This window comes from Hippichthys cyanospilos, chromosome 20, assembly GCF_059441005.1.
Source record: "Hippichthys cyanospilos isolate Australia breed blue-spotted pipefish chromosome 20, RoL_Hcya_1.0, whole genome shotgun sequence".
Lineage (NCBI taxonomy): Eukaryota > Metazoa > Chordata > Actinopteri > Syngnathiformes > Syngnathidae > Hippichthys > Hippichthys cyanospilos.
The window spans coordinates 3,505,492-3,522,748 of NC_142388.1; the positions used below are offsets into that span (position 1 = coordinate 3,505,492).

General features: G+C 40.9%; 1 protein-coding gene across 1 annotated transcript; it reads right to left on the reverse strand.

Moving 5' to 3' along the window:
- Positions 1 to 158: 158 nt before the first annotated feature.
- On the reverse strand, positions 159 to 12,808 carry prdm1c (PR domain containing 1c, with ZNF domain). Its single transcript, XM_088403828.1, has 7 exons — positions 12,663 to 12,808; positions 9,252 to 9,509; positions 7,186 to 7,305; positions 5,617 to 5,869; positions 1,955 to 2,910; positions 1,760 to 1,888; positions 159 to 1,018 (listed from the first exon to the last, which is right to left on the reverse strand). The coding sequence occupies exons 1-7, from the start codon at positions 12,687 to 12,689 to the stop codon at positions 452 to 454; spliced, it is 2,310 nt and encodes a 769-aa protein (XP_088259954.1). The 5' UTR covers positions 12,690 to 12,808; the 3' UTR covers positions 159 to 451.
- Positions 12,809 to 17,257: the final 4,449 nt, after the last annotated feature.

Consider the following 17,257-nt stretch of genomic DNA (forward strand, 5'->3'; position numbering starts at 1 on the left):
GTTGAGCGTCATTTGGAAAGAGGTAAAAGGTTGACGCGTTCTGTTGTAAATACATCCCCGAGCCCCATAACAGGAAGTTTATCTACGTCGGCTAGCCCTTACGTCAGCATAGCTCGCTCACAAAAGGGCATCACTACACAAACAATGGAGGCTTCCTCTTCACAGTCATACCCTTGCTTTATTTATATCTTTATTTAGAAGACATATAAACACACATCCATTCTCACTCTTACTGGTAGGAATAAAAAAAAACGTTTTATGCATAATGACACCTTGGCCTAATGTCAAGAAACCCAACAATTTAATAAATTAGCAACTTTTTATACAATAAACCGACAAAGTCTCAGGTCATGCCGGCGGAGTCTCGGTCCTTCCCGTGCAAGCGGTTTCAAGATGAGGCTTTACCTCAAATAGGGCAGTGCCAGACAGCTGCTGAGTTGACCTGTAAGGATTATACGCTTGGATTAGCAAGGCCGTCTTCGGGCTCTGACATGCAGCCCGACTCCCGCTTGATGCGGCTCGGGTGGAGAGGTAGCGGAGGTCCGAGGCGGCGTTGCGAACCCTTTGTCGCCGAGTCAAAGAGTTCAAAGGTCCCCGTGACGCCGTTCTCTTGCTTGGAGGCGCGAGCGTCCAACCGTTTTATAAACTCAAGCACGTCCCCCTTGTCCATCTTGGCTTCGGCTGCCACGGCCTCCAGCTGCTCCGCGGCCTCGCTCACGTCGAACCTCTCGATCTCCGAGTTGACCCTGTGGAGCTCCTCGGGGGGGTGCTTGCGAGGGGGCGAGAGAGGACAGAAGCCTTGGAGGTGCACCTGAAGGCTGCACTGGTGGAAGTAGGCGCAGGGGCAGCGGGGACATCGGTACGGGCGTTCCCCGCTGTGGAGGCGTTTGTGGAGCTTCAGGTGAATGAACTGAGTGAACCGCGCCGGGCACTGTTTGCAATGGTAAGGTCTCTCGCCCGAGTGCAACCTCTGATGCGTCTTTAAATTACTGGTGCTGCTGAATCGCTTTTGGCACACCTGCGTCAAACAAGAAGATCATTTTTTTCATCATTTCTTTTATGGGTGAATCTAATGTTTATTTTAAGTGTTATTTTAACAATTCATCAATTTGTTGATTAATCAATGAATCGGATCAAACTGGTTTGGCCCAAAACATCAGAAAAATGGGCAAAAATTGTTCATTTTTTCCCCTAGGTAAAGGGAAATATTTGCAATTGTTTAATTTTGTATTCAACTTGAAGATAACAGTTTAAATGGAGTAGAATGGAAATAGGAAAATATTTACGGGTGAAATTCAGAAAATTTCGACAATTTTAAATAAACTACCTCAAAATAAATCATTGGTTATCAAATGGAAAAATATTTTTGACAAGTTAGTCGCTAATAATTTAAATAAATACACAGCAATCAATGGCAGAAAATGTAAATATCTATTTTAGTCATACGTTTGACTTCATGGAGGCAATATAATATTTATATTTTTCCTTTGCAAACTGACACGCTTAATTGGCAACCTCTCTACTTTATTGACTTTATTCACTAAATGGTGAACAAATGAAGTGCAAAATATAGATAATAGTGAAATTCTCAAATTTCCGAAACCCACCTTACCCTACCTAATGTTCGGAATGACATAACAGGGCACAAACTGAAGGTCTAATCCAGATTCGTTCACATTATCCAATCAAATTTCAGAATCTTTCTTTGCCTTTTGGACAACCCGTTTTCAAGATTTAATCTCAATGATTTCAAACCGACCTTGCACTCATGGGGCTTCTCTCCAGTGTGAACCAGGTAGTGTTTCTGCAGGTGTGCGAGCTGCGTAAAGTTCTTGTTGCAGGTTTGGCATCTGAAGGGGCGCTCGCCGCTGTGCACCCGCAGGTGGACCTGAGGGCGATGCTTGTTAGCGTTAGCATCCTCAAGAAAACTTTCGAATTGGTCACGCCAAAGTACCTTGAGATTGGACAGTTGGCCAAAGACTTTCCTGCAGATGTTGCACTCGTAGCGGATCTTTCCGTTCTGCCTGGTGAGCGGGTACGATAAGGTCTTGTAACCGATCACGTGTTCCTCTCGTCCGGCCTTCTGGTCATCCGCAGAATCTGCTGCGTTGCTTTCCACGGCCGCAGTTGTTTTTGAGGGGTTGCGATCTGACGAAGCCGCCGTCAACGGCGGAGAGCGTCCTCCGGGTCCGAGCGAGGGCCGCCGCGCTTTGCTTGGCGTCGTGACCACGCTTGCGGCACAGGATGTGGATGGCGAAGGGGTGGCTGCATCTCCGATATGATCCGAATGACTCCCGAGGTAGTTTGTGGTTTGAGATCTGAGGTTCTTTTCATCTTCGGTCTTGCCAGTTGGAGAAGGAATGAGGTCTTCTTTGGCGTTTGATAGTGCAAGTGTTAAGTTCTTGTGTTCCGGTCGGAGGAGGTTTGCATAGCCGTCGAAAGGCAGTAAGTGTGTCACGTAGGGTTTTAGTCGATCGGCGTAAGACAAGTAGGGGTGAGGTAGGATGCTGTCGGGGCAAGGTGAGTAGTGGGGTAGCAGGTAGGGGGCGGGCCTCAAGGCGGGATAAACTCCATCCGGAACTGCAGGTTCTGGATAAGGTTTGACCAGGACATGGCTTGGGCTGTTCTGGAAGCTGAAGTGCAAACTTGAAGGGATGTGGCTACTTAACAGTGGCTTTTTGGCAGCTGGAGGGCTACAGGACGGTATAGGGGGCAAAGCGGCATATCTGTGGACAGGTTCGGAATGGGACTGAATTGGGTAGACGATGGGGAAAACGGAGAGGTGTCCCTGAGATAAAGAAGCGTCCATTTGTCGGTGGAGGCTAGCAAGGGACTTGTGGGGCTCTTCTCGGAGGATCTCACTTACGCTGTGTCCTCGTTTCTCCGTTGTCTTCGGTGACTGACGTTGCTCTGTTGACGAAAGAAATTAGATTATTTAAAACATTGCAGCAAGCACATTTTTTTTTTCTTGACGGTGATTTGAAAATTTAACACAGCCTATTCATTTGTGTCCACTGCAGTGAACTTTTGTTTTCGGTAAAGGACATTCTGGCCTTTCCAGTCAGGTCTCATACTGGATGTTTGGGTAAGATTAAATTAACTTTGTTTTCTTGCTAAGACGAAATAAAAGCAACAGTACACCGTAATTAATAAGTTCTGTCTGAGAAGCATATTCTGTTCATCTGTCTCTACATTTTAGCATTATTTTTGAACAGTTATTGTTTGGGGTTTCATTTACATTTTCCTAAGACTAACAGGACTCAAAAGGTAAAACGATAAGGGAGAACAATTTTAAACATAGTGAAATTTAGTAATAATAATAAGAAAAAAATGATATATTAGTTTTTACTCAATTTTTGTCCGTGGTTGTAGTTGTTACCAAAATAGAAAGCCTTTAAAATACTCAATCTGTTAAATCTATTGTATTGCATCGTTGTCCCACTTTTCCCAAACAAATGGACTGTATTAATCCATCCATTATTCATGCATCCATTTTCTATTGCGACAGGAAAAATGAAGTACATTTTTTCCATTTGCACATTTATATTGAACAAATTAACTAAGGAGTTGAAAAAAGTTTAAACAATGAGAGATAAAAGCTGTAAAATTTTGTGAATAATTTTTAAATCTTACACGTTATGATATCTTACATGTTCTGATTGTGTTCATTTAATAATCTAAAATTGAAAGTTATTTCCCTCAGATTACAATTCTTTTTTTCTTTTTTTAAATAACACCCTAACTTAAAGTTTGGGCTACACTGAGAAGAAAAAAAATACCAAAAATTATAAGAACTTGTAAAATAATGTGAATAAATTATAATATTGCAAGAAAAAGTTCAGTCAAAGTTGTTAGGGTGCGAGAATATATTCATACAGTTCGGAGCAAAAATAAATGTCTTATTTCTTGTAAATTTGCATGAAAGAGGAAGCTTTTCTGTTAAATTCAAAATAAGTATGTTTCCCGGTGATTACTTTTCATGAAATGTTACTAAAACATTCAGAATATCCTCAGTTCATACTCTCAATTATTCTTGAAGACTGAAAATGAACATTTGGAATCTGAAGCAAAACACCCATTCCTTGTAACCGCCTTACCTCACCTTCTTTAAGCTACATAAACACCTAGTGCAACCCTTATCTACCACCCCCCCCCCGTCCCTGCCTCCAACCCTGGGCAAACAAACAGCCGACACTCAATGAGACATCAGTCTGTCAGCAAGTTGCCCTGTCAGGAAGTTCAAGTAGTCACTGGAGCGCTTGCTACTCTCCTCCACCTTAAGGGCCAAATAAATAAGAAGAGTCGTGCCCGAATGCTGTCAGCAGCTCAGGCGACCCTACAGTCACTATGCGTGTGTGTCGTTGAACATTTTGGCGTGCGGATGCCTTTCACTCTGGAAGCATTTGCACTCTTTGTGTTAGTGAATGGAGAGCCGCATGCTTTTGTGCGGCAACGAGCTGACAGCTGTGTCTCTGTGCGGCGCTCACCGAGAAACTGACACAAGACCAGAAATTGCTCTCGTCTTACCTAGCAGGACTATGGCTACACCTGGGACCGGGTTCTTTATTCCGGGGGCTTACTCTCTTTTGTGTTCCCGACTAACAAAAGGGCCGTGGGCGTGACTCAGCCGCCTTGCAAACACTCGCACAAAAAGCGTGTCGGTCGGTCACTTGTTTGATTGTGTGTATCATCCCACAGCGGCAAATGTGGACAAAGTAAAAGTTCTCATTTTGGGGGTTATTAATCGTGAAATGGTCTTGTAGACGCGCAACGATTAAGACCCTTTAATGGCCGTACGAAGAAAGTTTTGAAGGTGTTTTCCCCTATAAAACAATTACAGGACATTACATTTTCTAAATATTAGGGACACAAAAAAATGTTTTTTTTGCTTTTATAAATTTTAATAAACCAATAATGGGTTGCTTCCCTTTGTTTTGTTTTTTTTTTAACAATTTTCCACATTATGCTCAATAATTCCCTATAAACTGCAATATATATAAACAAAAAACTAACCACAATATTTGATAAATTTATGTTATTAGTTTTATGTTATTTATTTTACCCTGATTTTCGAAAAAAAATTGCCACAGCTGTACTTCAAGGGGTAATCACAAAAAAGCTCTTAAAGTTTTATTTTTACGTATACTGTATGCCTATTTTCGGACCGTTTATTTTTTTTAGCCCAAACCAGTAATCAAAAACATTGCTCTAATCAATCTGAGAAAAATGTCCAGGTTTTGAGTTAAGGGATAGAAAAAACGTTTAAAAAAAAAAAAGTCAATTTCATCAATAAAATTACAAATTCATAGATTATTAAAATAATAATTAGTTGCCATGCTAAAAATAAGTGTGTGAGTGTAGATATATATTTACGGCAATGATAGCATTGGCCATACTTGTGTAGTTTGACTACAAAGACTCTCGCTTTTTAGCCACAGGTACTCTTTTCTTAGTAAGTGTTGATTGTAAAACACTGTTTGTGAAAAATAAAGAGATGAATTTAAAAAAAGAGAATAAAATCATGAACAGGATTTAAAGTAAATATCTAGCTTGTCCAGGAACAGCCTTTTCTTTGCCTCCTAAACCTTGAACAAAAATTCACTAGCAGCCACTTACTAGCGCAGTCCATCGCAAGCTGACCCAGCGGCGGGTAGTTGCAACGCCGGGCTAGTTCCGAGCAGTACCACACCAGAAGCTCCTGGCCGGGAAGAAGGGGCTTAATGGTGTAGAAGTAGATGTCCAGACCGCTCTGGCACGCGATCAAGTTCTGCTCGTCTACGCCGCAGGCCGGGTTGACGTATCGCATCCAGTTGCTCTTCTCTTCGTTCAAACCATCCAGGATGTGGTGTAAGGTCCCACGGGAGAAGACCTGAAGCAGTGACGCAATCGCACACCGATGACTAATCAGCTTAATGACGCGCTCTCAACCCGAAACTATGAAGTCACGGTCCGCTTGATGCTTTTATGGTAAATGCGATAGAATCTCTCCGAGATAGGCGCCGCATGTTTTAATGGCAAAAAAAAAGTAACACAGGAAGTTTATTTAACGAGCGCGGCGCTGTTTACACTCTCATTCGCTTCATCATAGATGAATCATCAATTTTATTGGCTTTCGGAAATTCACAGTCATCTTCACCTTTCATCTCTTACAAGAACCTACTCCAAATAAACGCAATTCAGTATTTTACCAACTATTTATCCTAAATGCATTTTCAGGCTAAATTTAGCCACTGGGTTTTAATCAGTATGTAGGACATTAAACTACCATTTATTCTCTTTACGCTAAAAGACGTATTTAAGCTATTGTAGCTGTACGAATCATCTGAACTCTGTTAGGCCATTCTGATGTTGATTTTTCAGACCATAAGGCACAGTCTTGATGAATGAGTCTAGTTTGGGAAATTTCCATATATGGGCGCTCCAGGTTATAATGTGCATTACTGCACTGAGAACCAACCCAAGTTTTATTCAACATCAAACATATATTTAGGCCTAATATGATGTAGGGATTTAAATTAAAGATGACAAACTGAAAAAACACACAAGGTGCACCTGATTACAAGGTCTGTTTTTTTCGAAAATTAAAGTATTTTAGATGTGCCTTATAGTCCGGAAAAAGGTAATTACTTTATTAATATTATTTAATGATAATAGAGTTTATCTCGTATTAATGTCAGTGCAATTTTAATGTAATCAATCAAGTGTGCCTTTGCATAGTTGTATTCCACCAGCGCTATATTGTTAGCATACTGGTTTCAAGTTGATGAATCTCTCGAAAAACTCTTCTAGTTTCATTTGCAACTTCTGCAGATGTGTCGGAACGTGAGAGAGTGTCATGAAAGTTGTCCAAACGCCGCTTATTTGGAAGATGACGGTTCTGAGGCTGGAAAGCCACTTCCTTTTGCCGCGTCAGTTCGCAAGCCTTCGCTACGCTGGAACTTCACGGACATTTTGTACGGCGGATTTACTGGCAGAAACGAGCGCAGTGAGGGGCGAAACGCTGCGTCACTGAAACCTTACAGCTGTGCGCTCGTGACCTCATAGCGTCACGCGTCGAGCGTTTTGTCAAACTTCACAGGAGGCAAAAACCACCACGGCTAACCAGACCCGCAGCACGGCCGCATCGACGTCTCGGATGGAGGATGCGAATGGTTTTCAAAACAAAACGCTCGCGCATTCGCTTACCCTCCAAAAATACTTTCTATTGGCGTCTTTCAGCAGGGTTTCGTTGGTGTATCGCTCCCCCACTAGAGGCCCAAAGCGTGTCCCCTTTGGTATCAACTCCTTGCTGGTCACTCCAAGCACCTGTGCAAAAAACAGAAGAGTCAATGATTGGGTTGTGTATAAATTGAAGGCCCTGGCAAGTGTCCAGAATGATTTAGAGATCTTAATTAGAGAGACGGACAACCAAAAATGCGACATTTGGGGGATTGTTTCCCCTCTTAGAAGTACTTTTAAATACAGACTGCTGTGGCACGAGGGGCTATTTGATGTTTTGGTCGAATTAGTGTGCCTGTACAGCACTAAGCGGTTGCCTATTAGGATGGGAAAAAAAACAAAAAAACAAGGTCATTGCAGATTAATCTAACAGTTTTTGCATATCTGTTGATATGTTCAAACAGAGTTGCAAATCTGTATTTAAATACAAGGAACATTTAAATGTGTTTAAACATATTTGCCAGTGCTAATAGAATTTTTTCCCTCGAATTTCATGGAATATTTACTTGTGCATGCACAATTATTTTTTTCCATTCAACCTCATTTATATTAATATGTTCGACGTTAAGTAAACATTGCTGATTCATGACTTTTATGGTTTTATTTTCATGTCTGCAATACATGATTTACGTTAAGTATTGTTTCCAAGTTGCGCAAGGGATGTGCAAGTTTTAACGTACTGGTATGATCTAGCCAAATTGCTAAAAATATGGCATTTTTTAAATTTACAAATGCACAAGTCATTATCCCATAGCATTATGCTGTTTTAGCACTTAGTTGACTAGCATTTGCAACTGCGTTCAAACGGCCTTGAAAATATGTTTGAAAGTATTTACGTGCGTTCAAGCATATTTTAAAAAACATATTTAAATATGTTAAATCATTTGCAAGTACGTCCGGTAGCATCACCTGTTGTTTTCAATTTGACGTGCTCACCTAATCGGCAGTTGGCTATTTATTACTTCACCAACGTAAATCGAAAATGTTTCAATTAAGTACACTGTGAAAAATTACCAGCATTTCACAAAAATTACCTGTATTAATTTACAGTAATTTGTTGTATTTAAGGTATCCTGTAATATTACAAGCAGCCTTGGATTTTACAGTACTTTATTGTTATTCTACAGTAGAATTAATTTATCTGTCTGATGTTGTAAATGCATTCACAGGATTTTGAAGTGTTCATTATTGTGAAAGTAATGCAAAACTGATCCAAAAATTTACTGTGAAATCACGGCAAAATTTGAACAGTGAAAAATATATAACCAATATAACGTGAAAACAAAAAAAGAAAAAAAGCGTCAGATTGGTCTCCTCCCTCATACTCACACTAAATATTTCAAAAGCCAATCACCTATGTTGTCTTTCCTGGCATTAAAATTTCACCGCTACTCATGTTCCGTCGCATCCAGGTGTGAAACGCAGCGCTCTCAAGCCTCAAGGGTAGGGATGTGAGGATAAAATATCACGGGCATCCCCCCCGTTCAACTATAGTCCACGGCACCTTGAGTCATTCGTTCAAATCCCTACAAGGCAGATCCATGGCGGTTCTCTTGTGTCAAGGGTCGCTGTAACGGATCCTTTTCTTTGGTGTCAACCAGACTTTACTCAACGTAGCTTTTTAGCATCTTGGCTAGCAAAGGATTGCCCCTCTCCATGCATCATCCATGAAGTTAATTTTTTACCGCCTGGCTTACTATCCATGATAACCTGCAATGGGGTTAAACATAAACCCCCTTACAACATGCTTGCAAATAAAACCGCCTAATGCGGCTGACTTATAAGGCGGGTTCCCGGTGGCTCTACTTTTGCTTTACGGCGTAATTGAGCGCTAGAACAAAAGGCCTGAGAATTCGAGGTAGCTACTAATCGCATACACCTCGGGCTATGCGCCGAAGGGCTCGGCAATTGTCTCGGGTTTTGCCGCCGCGTCGCAAAGGCTGAAATTAGACGACAGCATGTCAAGTATTTCCCGCCCGCTGATGGATGAGCGGATGCAGGGCTGACGCGGGGATATGAACCGTCCGCCTTACCTGCGCCGAGTCCAGCCGGCGTTTCAGGACCAAGTTCCTGGGCAGGGACCGTTCGGCTCGCGTTCTGCTGCAGTTTTTGGACACTTCTTCCAGAGGTTGGTCCTTTACGATGTACGTGCACTTCTCCTCGAAGTCGGCCTCGCTCCACGACGTCATGTTCGAGTCCGCAGACTCCGCCATTGCGACCGCCGTGACCTCTGTCCTGTGCGGCGATCCTTCAGAGGTTAACATGACTGGGCTGCACTCAGATGACAAGGCCTGGAGGGAGCAAGATTTTAACAAGGTTATTTCCCAACAGTCCCTTTGTGGGAGTGGGCTATGCCGATTTATCTGATCTACAATTTGGGGGGGGGGCAAGAAAATAAGAACAACGACACTGTTATAATATCAAAAAAAGTTAATATAATGTTTTAATAATGTTTAACAATGTACAAAATACTAACAACCCTTTTTAAGTGGCCCGCATTAATGTCCATTTTCCACTATTGCAGGGCATTTTTGTTTAAAATCCTATTACATTCTCTTGTTTTTTTTTTTTTTACCCTGTTTGGATGTAGAGTCATTTATTATTATGATAGTTATTAGAGCTATAGTTACATAATAGCTTAACTACCACTGTACAATGCAGAAAAGTGTAAGACAAAATGCTTTTTTATAATATCCAAGAAGTTATAGGCTGATGATTCATTATTTTAGGTAGGCCACAAAAATGGCAGTAATCTGCTATAATGACATTTTTCTGAAAAACCCCATCACATTTTCCAATTCATTTGCTCTTGATTTGAAAAGAGCACTCGACTGTTCACAAACCACAATGTGCATCTGAATAAAACTTAAACGAAAGCATATAGTGTTTTGCAAAGGAGTCACTATAATACACTTTAGCTCAAAGTTGCTTAATTTTCCAATTAATTTGCTCTTGATTTGAAAAAAGCACTTTACTTTTCACGAACCACAATGTGCATCTGAATAAAACTTAAACGAAAGCATATAGTGTTTTGCAAAGGAGTCACTATAATACACTTTAGCTCAAAGTTGCTTAATTTTCCAATTAATTTGCTCTTGATTTGAAAAAAGCACTTTACTTTTCACAAACCACAATGTGCATCTGAATAAAACTTAAACTAAAGCATATAGTGTTTTGCAAAGGTGTAGCTATAACACCATTCAGCATTGTGTCACCAGTGCTTCATTTTCCAATCTCCTTGCTCTTAAATTGAAAAGAAAACTATAATATTCCTGTCACGCCATCAAAAAACATTGAAATAGATTTGCCGACACTCACTGTTAAAATCTCATGTACCCCCTGAATTGCTGTTTCTTGCCCCCATTTGAGAAACGCTGATACAGACTACAAAAGTAGATGACCCACAGTAGCTGACCAATAAAAAAAGACTCCTCTCCTCATGACAATCAGGCCTAATATCAAGCTCCATTCTATCACCATAAACAGAGGGACAACAGTAGGCATTTTAAAGATGTTACGGAGCTAAAATTACAGTGAAGAGGCAGCAGCTACTTACTTTCCCAGCCCCGGCTACTACCGGACAAACAAACTTCAAAGCAGAGCCCTCATGCTCACTGCCCCTCTGCCCCCACTGTCCCATACATCCTGTGAAAATCCCAGTCACAAACCCCGCAGCTGGAAGGGAGGTTCCTGTGCGCGTCATTCCCCCCTGCAGCAACTCCACTTTCACAAGGAAAAGCGTTCTCAGTGAATCAAGCAGACTTCCTCTGGACCGAATGAGACTCTGTGCTCTCTTCCTCGCTTGTGTACTGTCTCTCTCTCCAGTTCACATGAAGATTGTAGACAGATATCTCACCCGCAAGCCCACTCCCCCTCAACTCAGCAAAGCCACAAATGACGGGATGAAACAGTGAAGACAGAAGAAGCTTTGATTAAAAAAAAAAAAAAAAACAATGCTGGGATATACCCTCTCGGAAGGACTTCCTCCTCGGGCTCCTCAGGTTGCCACTCAGATGGTGATAAGATAGCGAGCAGTTAAATGTGAGCAAGCACGCTTTTGTTGAAACAAATCCTAGACTGATTAATCTGTATTTTAAAAGTGGGGGGTAGGGGGGAGTGGGTCAAATGAGACTTGGAGCGAGATTTTCTAAATGTTTCAGTTCACATCAAACTCAACAAGCACAACTGTGTTTGTATCCTTGTCAAATTTTGAATGAAGTGTGCCTGTGTTAAGAAAGTGGCAAAAGACTACAAGTTATTTTGGACTAAGTTCGACTGCTAGATTACTTTTAGTATTGTAGAGAGTTATTGTCACACGTATAGCACGAAACCACACAGTGAAATTCTTACTCTGTTCACCCTAAAAAAAAATCATAAAAATATGTATACCATTTTTATAAATTTCCACTTATACATATATGCGCACAAATGTCATTTGTGACATTATTATTATTATTATTATCATTATCTATATATGTTATACAATTTTTATGACTTTCTAGTTCAGCCACCTACTGTAAGGGCATTTTTTTTTATATTAAAATTATTCATTATTGGCATCATTCTAAATTATCCTACTATTCAATGTGAAACATTGAAATGAATGAAAGACTTCAAATAATTGATGACTAATTTGTAATGTGTTAATTTAAGAACAATATTTGGGCCAAATATTTGAAATCTTTCTTGTCATTGCCACACATAAATATTTGTTGAACGGTAATAAAAAAAAATGCCCAAGTTATGAATAATTGTTGGCTTTACTATACACATCACCCGTCAAACCCTATTTGTTAAATTAATTATACTGAACACTGCTGTGAATTACACAAAGATCCTCAAGCAATATTTCTCTTAGCCAGTTAAGAAAATATAGATTATAATGACAAAACATAAAGTATGCGCTTCTGATTCACTCTGGTTCAATATTTCATTTACTGAAGTTAAAATTGCGCTAAATACAAGTTGAACAGTACAACATTAACCGGCATAGATTGATAACAACAAATCTAAATCAATCAGCAAACAATGGCCCAAAAAAAAGATAATTTGCTCATTTCCCTCAAATCCAATTAAAAAACTAACCCTTTGACCTCCGATAAGACAACGCCTCTTCATCACAATATTAAAGCGCAAACGGAATTAACTTTTCACCCTGTTTTGCTGTCAAAATGCGCGCGCCTCGGAATGAGTGTCACAAGGCTGACAGCTCACTACGAAACTCCTGGATGCCAGTGGTGACAGTGCAGAAAGCAGATTGTGAAAATCAAGACATGAGTCAACGGCACACAGCTGTGACTTGGCGTGGAACGTCACGAAGACGCCCTTTGTCCATATCGTATACCCGCAGCTTGGGGTGATGCAAAATTGCCAAAGCGAACAAGGGGGTCGCGACATTGTTCAAATGATTTGGCATTATTTGGAAAAGGATGGAGGGAACTTACTGTGAAGCCTTGAGAGGAGCCACACATAAGTCAGGTTGCGTGGAGAGCTTGAGAGCGCGTGAGCAACCAGCGGCTCGTCCTTCACTAAAACTCTCTCGCGATGGCTTTCTTAACAGCACTGTCTCAGGCAGCAGCCTCTATCTACCTGTTTGTGAGTGACTGCGCTTACTTTGCCGGTTCACCCTCCTCCCCTTTTACCCCATGGCTCCTCCTTGCCGTGTATGTGCGCGGGTATGTGTGCGTGTCCTTGGTTTTTGCTCCATGGTGGAGACAAAAGGTTTTACTGCCTTTGCGGGGGCCTATTTGGGGGGACCTCACAAGTTCAGACTATTTGAGGGTCTTGTGAGGGCTAAAGTTAGGTTAAAGGGCTATGAAATGCATTATATCAATGGGATGTCCTCACTATGACAGAAAAAAACAAACGTGTGTATGTGTGTGTGTGTCACTCTCTTGCCCTGAGGCGTGAGGCTTTCTCTAAAGGTGGGGGGTGCTGTCACCCAGCTATGTCCGGATCAGACAAATATGTCTTCATTCTTCCAAACATCAACTTCCATCCGTCTCAGAGTGGCAGACAGGCATGTGCGCTCCGTGTTTGGAAGGGAAGACTGCTAAGAGGCTATGACATCATTTAAGTATACCAAAGTACCGGCATGCGAAATTTCGGTGATATATAGATGATTACAGCAGAGAACATGTACATGAAACTCTCTCGCATCCTTCCATGTTGTCTTAGAGACTGCCCATTCATTCGTGTCCACAATAGTGGACATTTGTTTTGAATTAAAAAATAAGAGCAAAACAACCAAAAAATAAAACATCCTGTCAGTAAGCGTCTGTTGGCCTATGGGAAGTTTGGGAATACGCCCGTATGGCCTGTTCATTTTAGGCCGGAATGAGCGTGCACCTGTACTGTAATTTCATTGGCCAATGGGATGCAGCAAAAGCACACAGTAGTCATGTGGTATTTTACAGAACTGTGTAATGTCCTGTTTTTTTTTCTTGTAAACATTTCCACAAAATTACAATTAATTACTCGGCATTAACCTTATGCAAAAATTCTGATGAAATTATTTGGCAATGAAAAAAGTGAAAGCAATAAATTACTTGGATTGTTCAAAGTAAAACTAGATAACAGCTTTGCACTCTCAAAACAGTAGGATCAAAAATAAACCAATCATGGATCAAAAAAGATTTTTTTTCAGATTTATAATGTGAATTGTGGTTTACATTATGCAATGCCTTGAGTTAAATTGACCTTTTAAATTGATCGCAATGAAATTAAATGTCCATCAATCAACATTATGAACATGTTTTTGACAGAATTATGCTTTACCCTTGTACAGTATTTTGACCATTTTGGGGTCATTTTCTTCCACATAATTTTCGCAGTATTTTAGCCAAAAGATATCATACTCATGATAGTGTGATAGTTAAGGAGTTGCGCCATGTTGAAACTTAACATGTTGTCGTCATCCAAGTGAAATTTCAGCTCCTTTGTGTTTTCTTTCAATGCTTTCCTTCTGACGTGAGATACCTTTGATGTAAAGTTCAATGGATCGGAATAAATACTCCTTGAGCAGTATTTTGACCATTTTGGGTCATTTTATTCCACATTATTCTCACAGTATTTAAGCCAAGGGATGGCACACTCTTGGTAGTGTAATATCTACTTTTTTTTTTTTTTTGCCTACCTTATTATTTACTCGATTGTGGGATGTTGTCTGCTCAGGGAAGTGAACAGAATAAGAATTTAATACTGTGGTATTACTACGCAGAGAAGAGGGAAATCTGAACTTGGACATGTTATCAACATCTAGGGTGAAATTTCAGCTTCCTTTAATGCTTTCCTTTTATTGTGAAATGCCTTTGATGTAAAGATTGGACAGAATAGCGCACAAGGGTTTGAAAAATGTGAATCAAAACATTTTAAAATTGCGATCTTGTTGTTGTTGTTGTTGTTTTTTCTACCTCAGCTTTATTTGCATGCTTCTGTAGTTTAACCTACGTTCACCTCACTTAATAGCTTGAATTTCTGGACCCGTTAATGCGAAGGCGTTTCCATTGGCCCCGTATCCACAGTTTTTCGAACCTCCTTCATTCTTCGCGGCAACAATATGCGTGTTGTGCTGCACGTTGACGCGCGGGCCAGCTTTCACTCTCGTCTCTTCTCTTCTTGTCCTGCCTTCCAAAAGCAACATTTACCTTGGCGCCGCGCCAGCCCATTCAAGACGAGCCTGGATTTCCGCACACATCATTCTCGTGCTTGACACGCGACACGCCGCAAACAACCTGCCCTGTGTTTCCATTCGCTGTCGTCGTACCTCCTCGCCTCCGAAGTTTATTCACATCATCCCCTGGATGCTATTGTCTTGTTTTTTTTTTGTTTTTCTTTCCTTTCTTAGTCGCTTGTCTGACACATCCGGTCTTGCTCGCCACACCTGACTAAGCTACTAATTACAACTGCTGACATGAGCCACTGTGTAATTTAGAATCCGTTTCTGCGTCTCACCGTTTGGCTCTTTCTCCTCGCCTTGGGTCATCTCATTCATCACCTTCTATTTATCACCCCTCCGCTTCCTTTCTGAAGCTTCCCTATCCCGGTCTAGTCCGTCTACCTTTTAATACTCGCATGCATTGTGTGAGTTGTCCGCGTACGGATTTGCGCCTGCATAGTACTTGCATGCGAGTTTTGGGAGTTGGCTCGGAAGACTTGATGTCTGATGATAAGCGCTTTTATTGGGACGTGACAACTCATACGTTTCACTCCGCGGGAATGTTTTTTCCAATCTTTTTTTTTTTTTGAATCTGGAAACAATTTAGTCGGCCACTTAACAAGGTGAATAAAAGTCGTTTGCCATGGTATGCAAACAAATAAATCACAAGTTTATGAAGAAGCAGACGTGCTTGGGTTCTTTTGGTAGTGTGCTTGATCTTGTCTTAATCAGTTGTACCACCTTAGGCTGTTGGCTCGACTCCAAACTCGGCTCGGTAAGAATTATGACACCGAAATTCTCCTGAGAGCAGGCCTATTGATTTGCGTCCTCTATAGTAAACATTTATTTTGGCTGGATGTCTTTTGACTCATTTGAATTATCCCTATTAGTCCTAGTGTGCTTAATAGAGGACATTCCGGGACTTTCCAATGATGTCTCATGAATTTGCAATGAACTTTGTTGTCCTTGTGAGACAAAATGGACACAAGTATGGACACGAATGAATAGGGTGGGTCTGGGCAGGATACACTTTCTCCGTCGTTCTTAGATCACGGATTTGAAATTTGGCTCTGGTCTTCTGTTCCAAGTTTTCTGCCCTTATTCCAAAAACATGCATTTTAGGTTCCCAGAAGACTTTAAGTTTTCCATAGTTGTCAATGAGAAATTTAATGGTTGTTTGACTGTATTGTCTTAGGGATCAGTACAGGATGTTTCGCCCAAATTAAGCTGGAATAAAACGTTTTAGGTTTAGCGCTATTGTAAATGGATTGATGCGTTTTTATGGCGTTATATTTGTGCCATTCTAGCGAGCGCGCCAAAAGAAATTTGAGCGCAGAAAATAAAACTGAGCGAGCGAATACAAATATTCTACTGGATGTTTTATAAAGGAAGGGAAATTTCTGCCATCTTGTGGATCTTGTAGGGTTTTCGTACAAAATCATTCCTTTTTAAATTCAGTAAAACTTTCGAGACTTGATTTACATAGGAAATCATGCATAGTGAATTCATTTGTTCCGATGCTTAGGTGACAGAAGGGAGATAAAATGTTGCAAAATAAACTTTGATGTTCTGTTGTCCTTATATAATTCCAAAAATCACCGCCACATAAGAACCCCAAAGCATTCTAGCTAGCTTCTGTGATTAGCATTTAATATTAGCGTTCAAACCTCACTTTCACTCTTGCGGCTAGCTAGCGTCAGTCAACTCCTTGCATTAGCCAACATTTATATTTTAAGGCTAGCTTTTGCATGCTTCACAATTTTTTTCAGCTCAGTAGCATTACATTTCAAAGATATCATCACTAGCATTTCCATATTTGACTCTGTACCCGCCCAAGGTTCATTTCTTGTTTCCGGGACTGAAGATGAACATCCCGTTGCGATCATCTACCCCGAGGAGGAAACTGCTGATCTTCACCAAGAATGTTTGGTGCCTGGGCCCACTTTTATAACCCGCGAAATGGTTGACACAGACTCTCTTTGACTTTTATGGCTGACTCGAGGAGAAATAGTTCACATTTATTCCAGAGGCCTCCTCACTTGTTTTTTTTTTTTTAAACCCCCTTGAGCTTTTTCACACCTTTTAGTTACCTGAAGGGATTTCACTTTTTTTGTGCTAATTGTGAGTTAAGTGTCAGTCTACTCTTGCATTGTAGCTCCTATGCAAGTTTTAGCGATATGAAAGCGGCGGGCTGACTTTTTGTTCCAGTTCAAGGCACCAAAATACCCACCACCCACCTCGACATCCACCAACTGTCTTTCCTCCATTGGTGGATGATCTCCTGTTGACAGGTTATTATCATACTTTCAAGTCAAAGAGGAATGTCACTGCACTACACGCATGCATGCATACCCTGCTTTAAATCGTAATCACGCCACCCAC

Excerpts from the sequence above, each read along its gene's own strand:
- prdm1c (XM_088403828.1), bottom strand. The coding sequence starts at position 12,689 with ATGTGTGGCTCCTCTCAAGGCTTCACA. Across the intron at positions 5,870-7,185 it reads ATAGAAAGTATTTTTGGAGG|GTCTTCTCCCGTGGGACCTT; the intron begins GTAAGCGAATGC and ends TCACTGCTTCAG. Across the intron at positions 1,019-1,759 it reads AGAAGCCCCATGAGTGCAAG|GTGTGCCAAAAGCGATTCAG; the intron begins GTCGGTTTGAAA and ends TGTTTGACGCAG.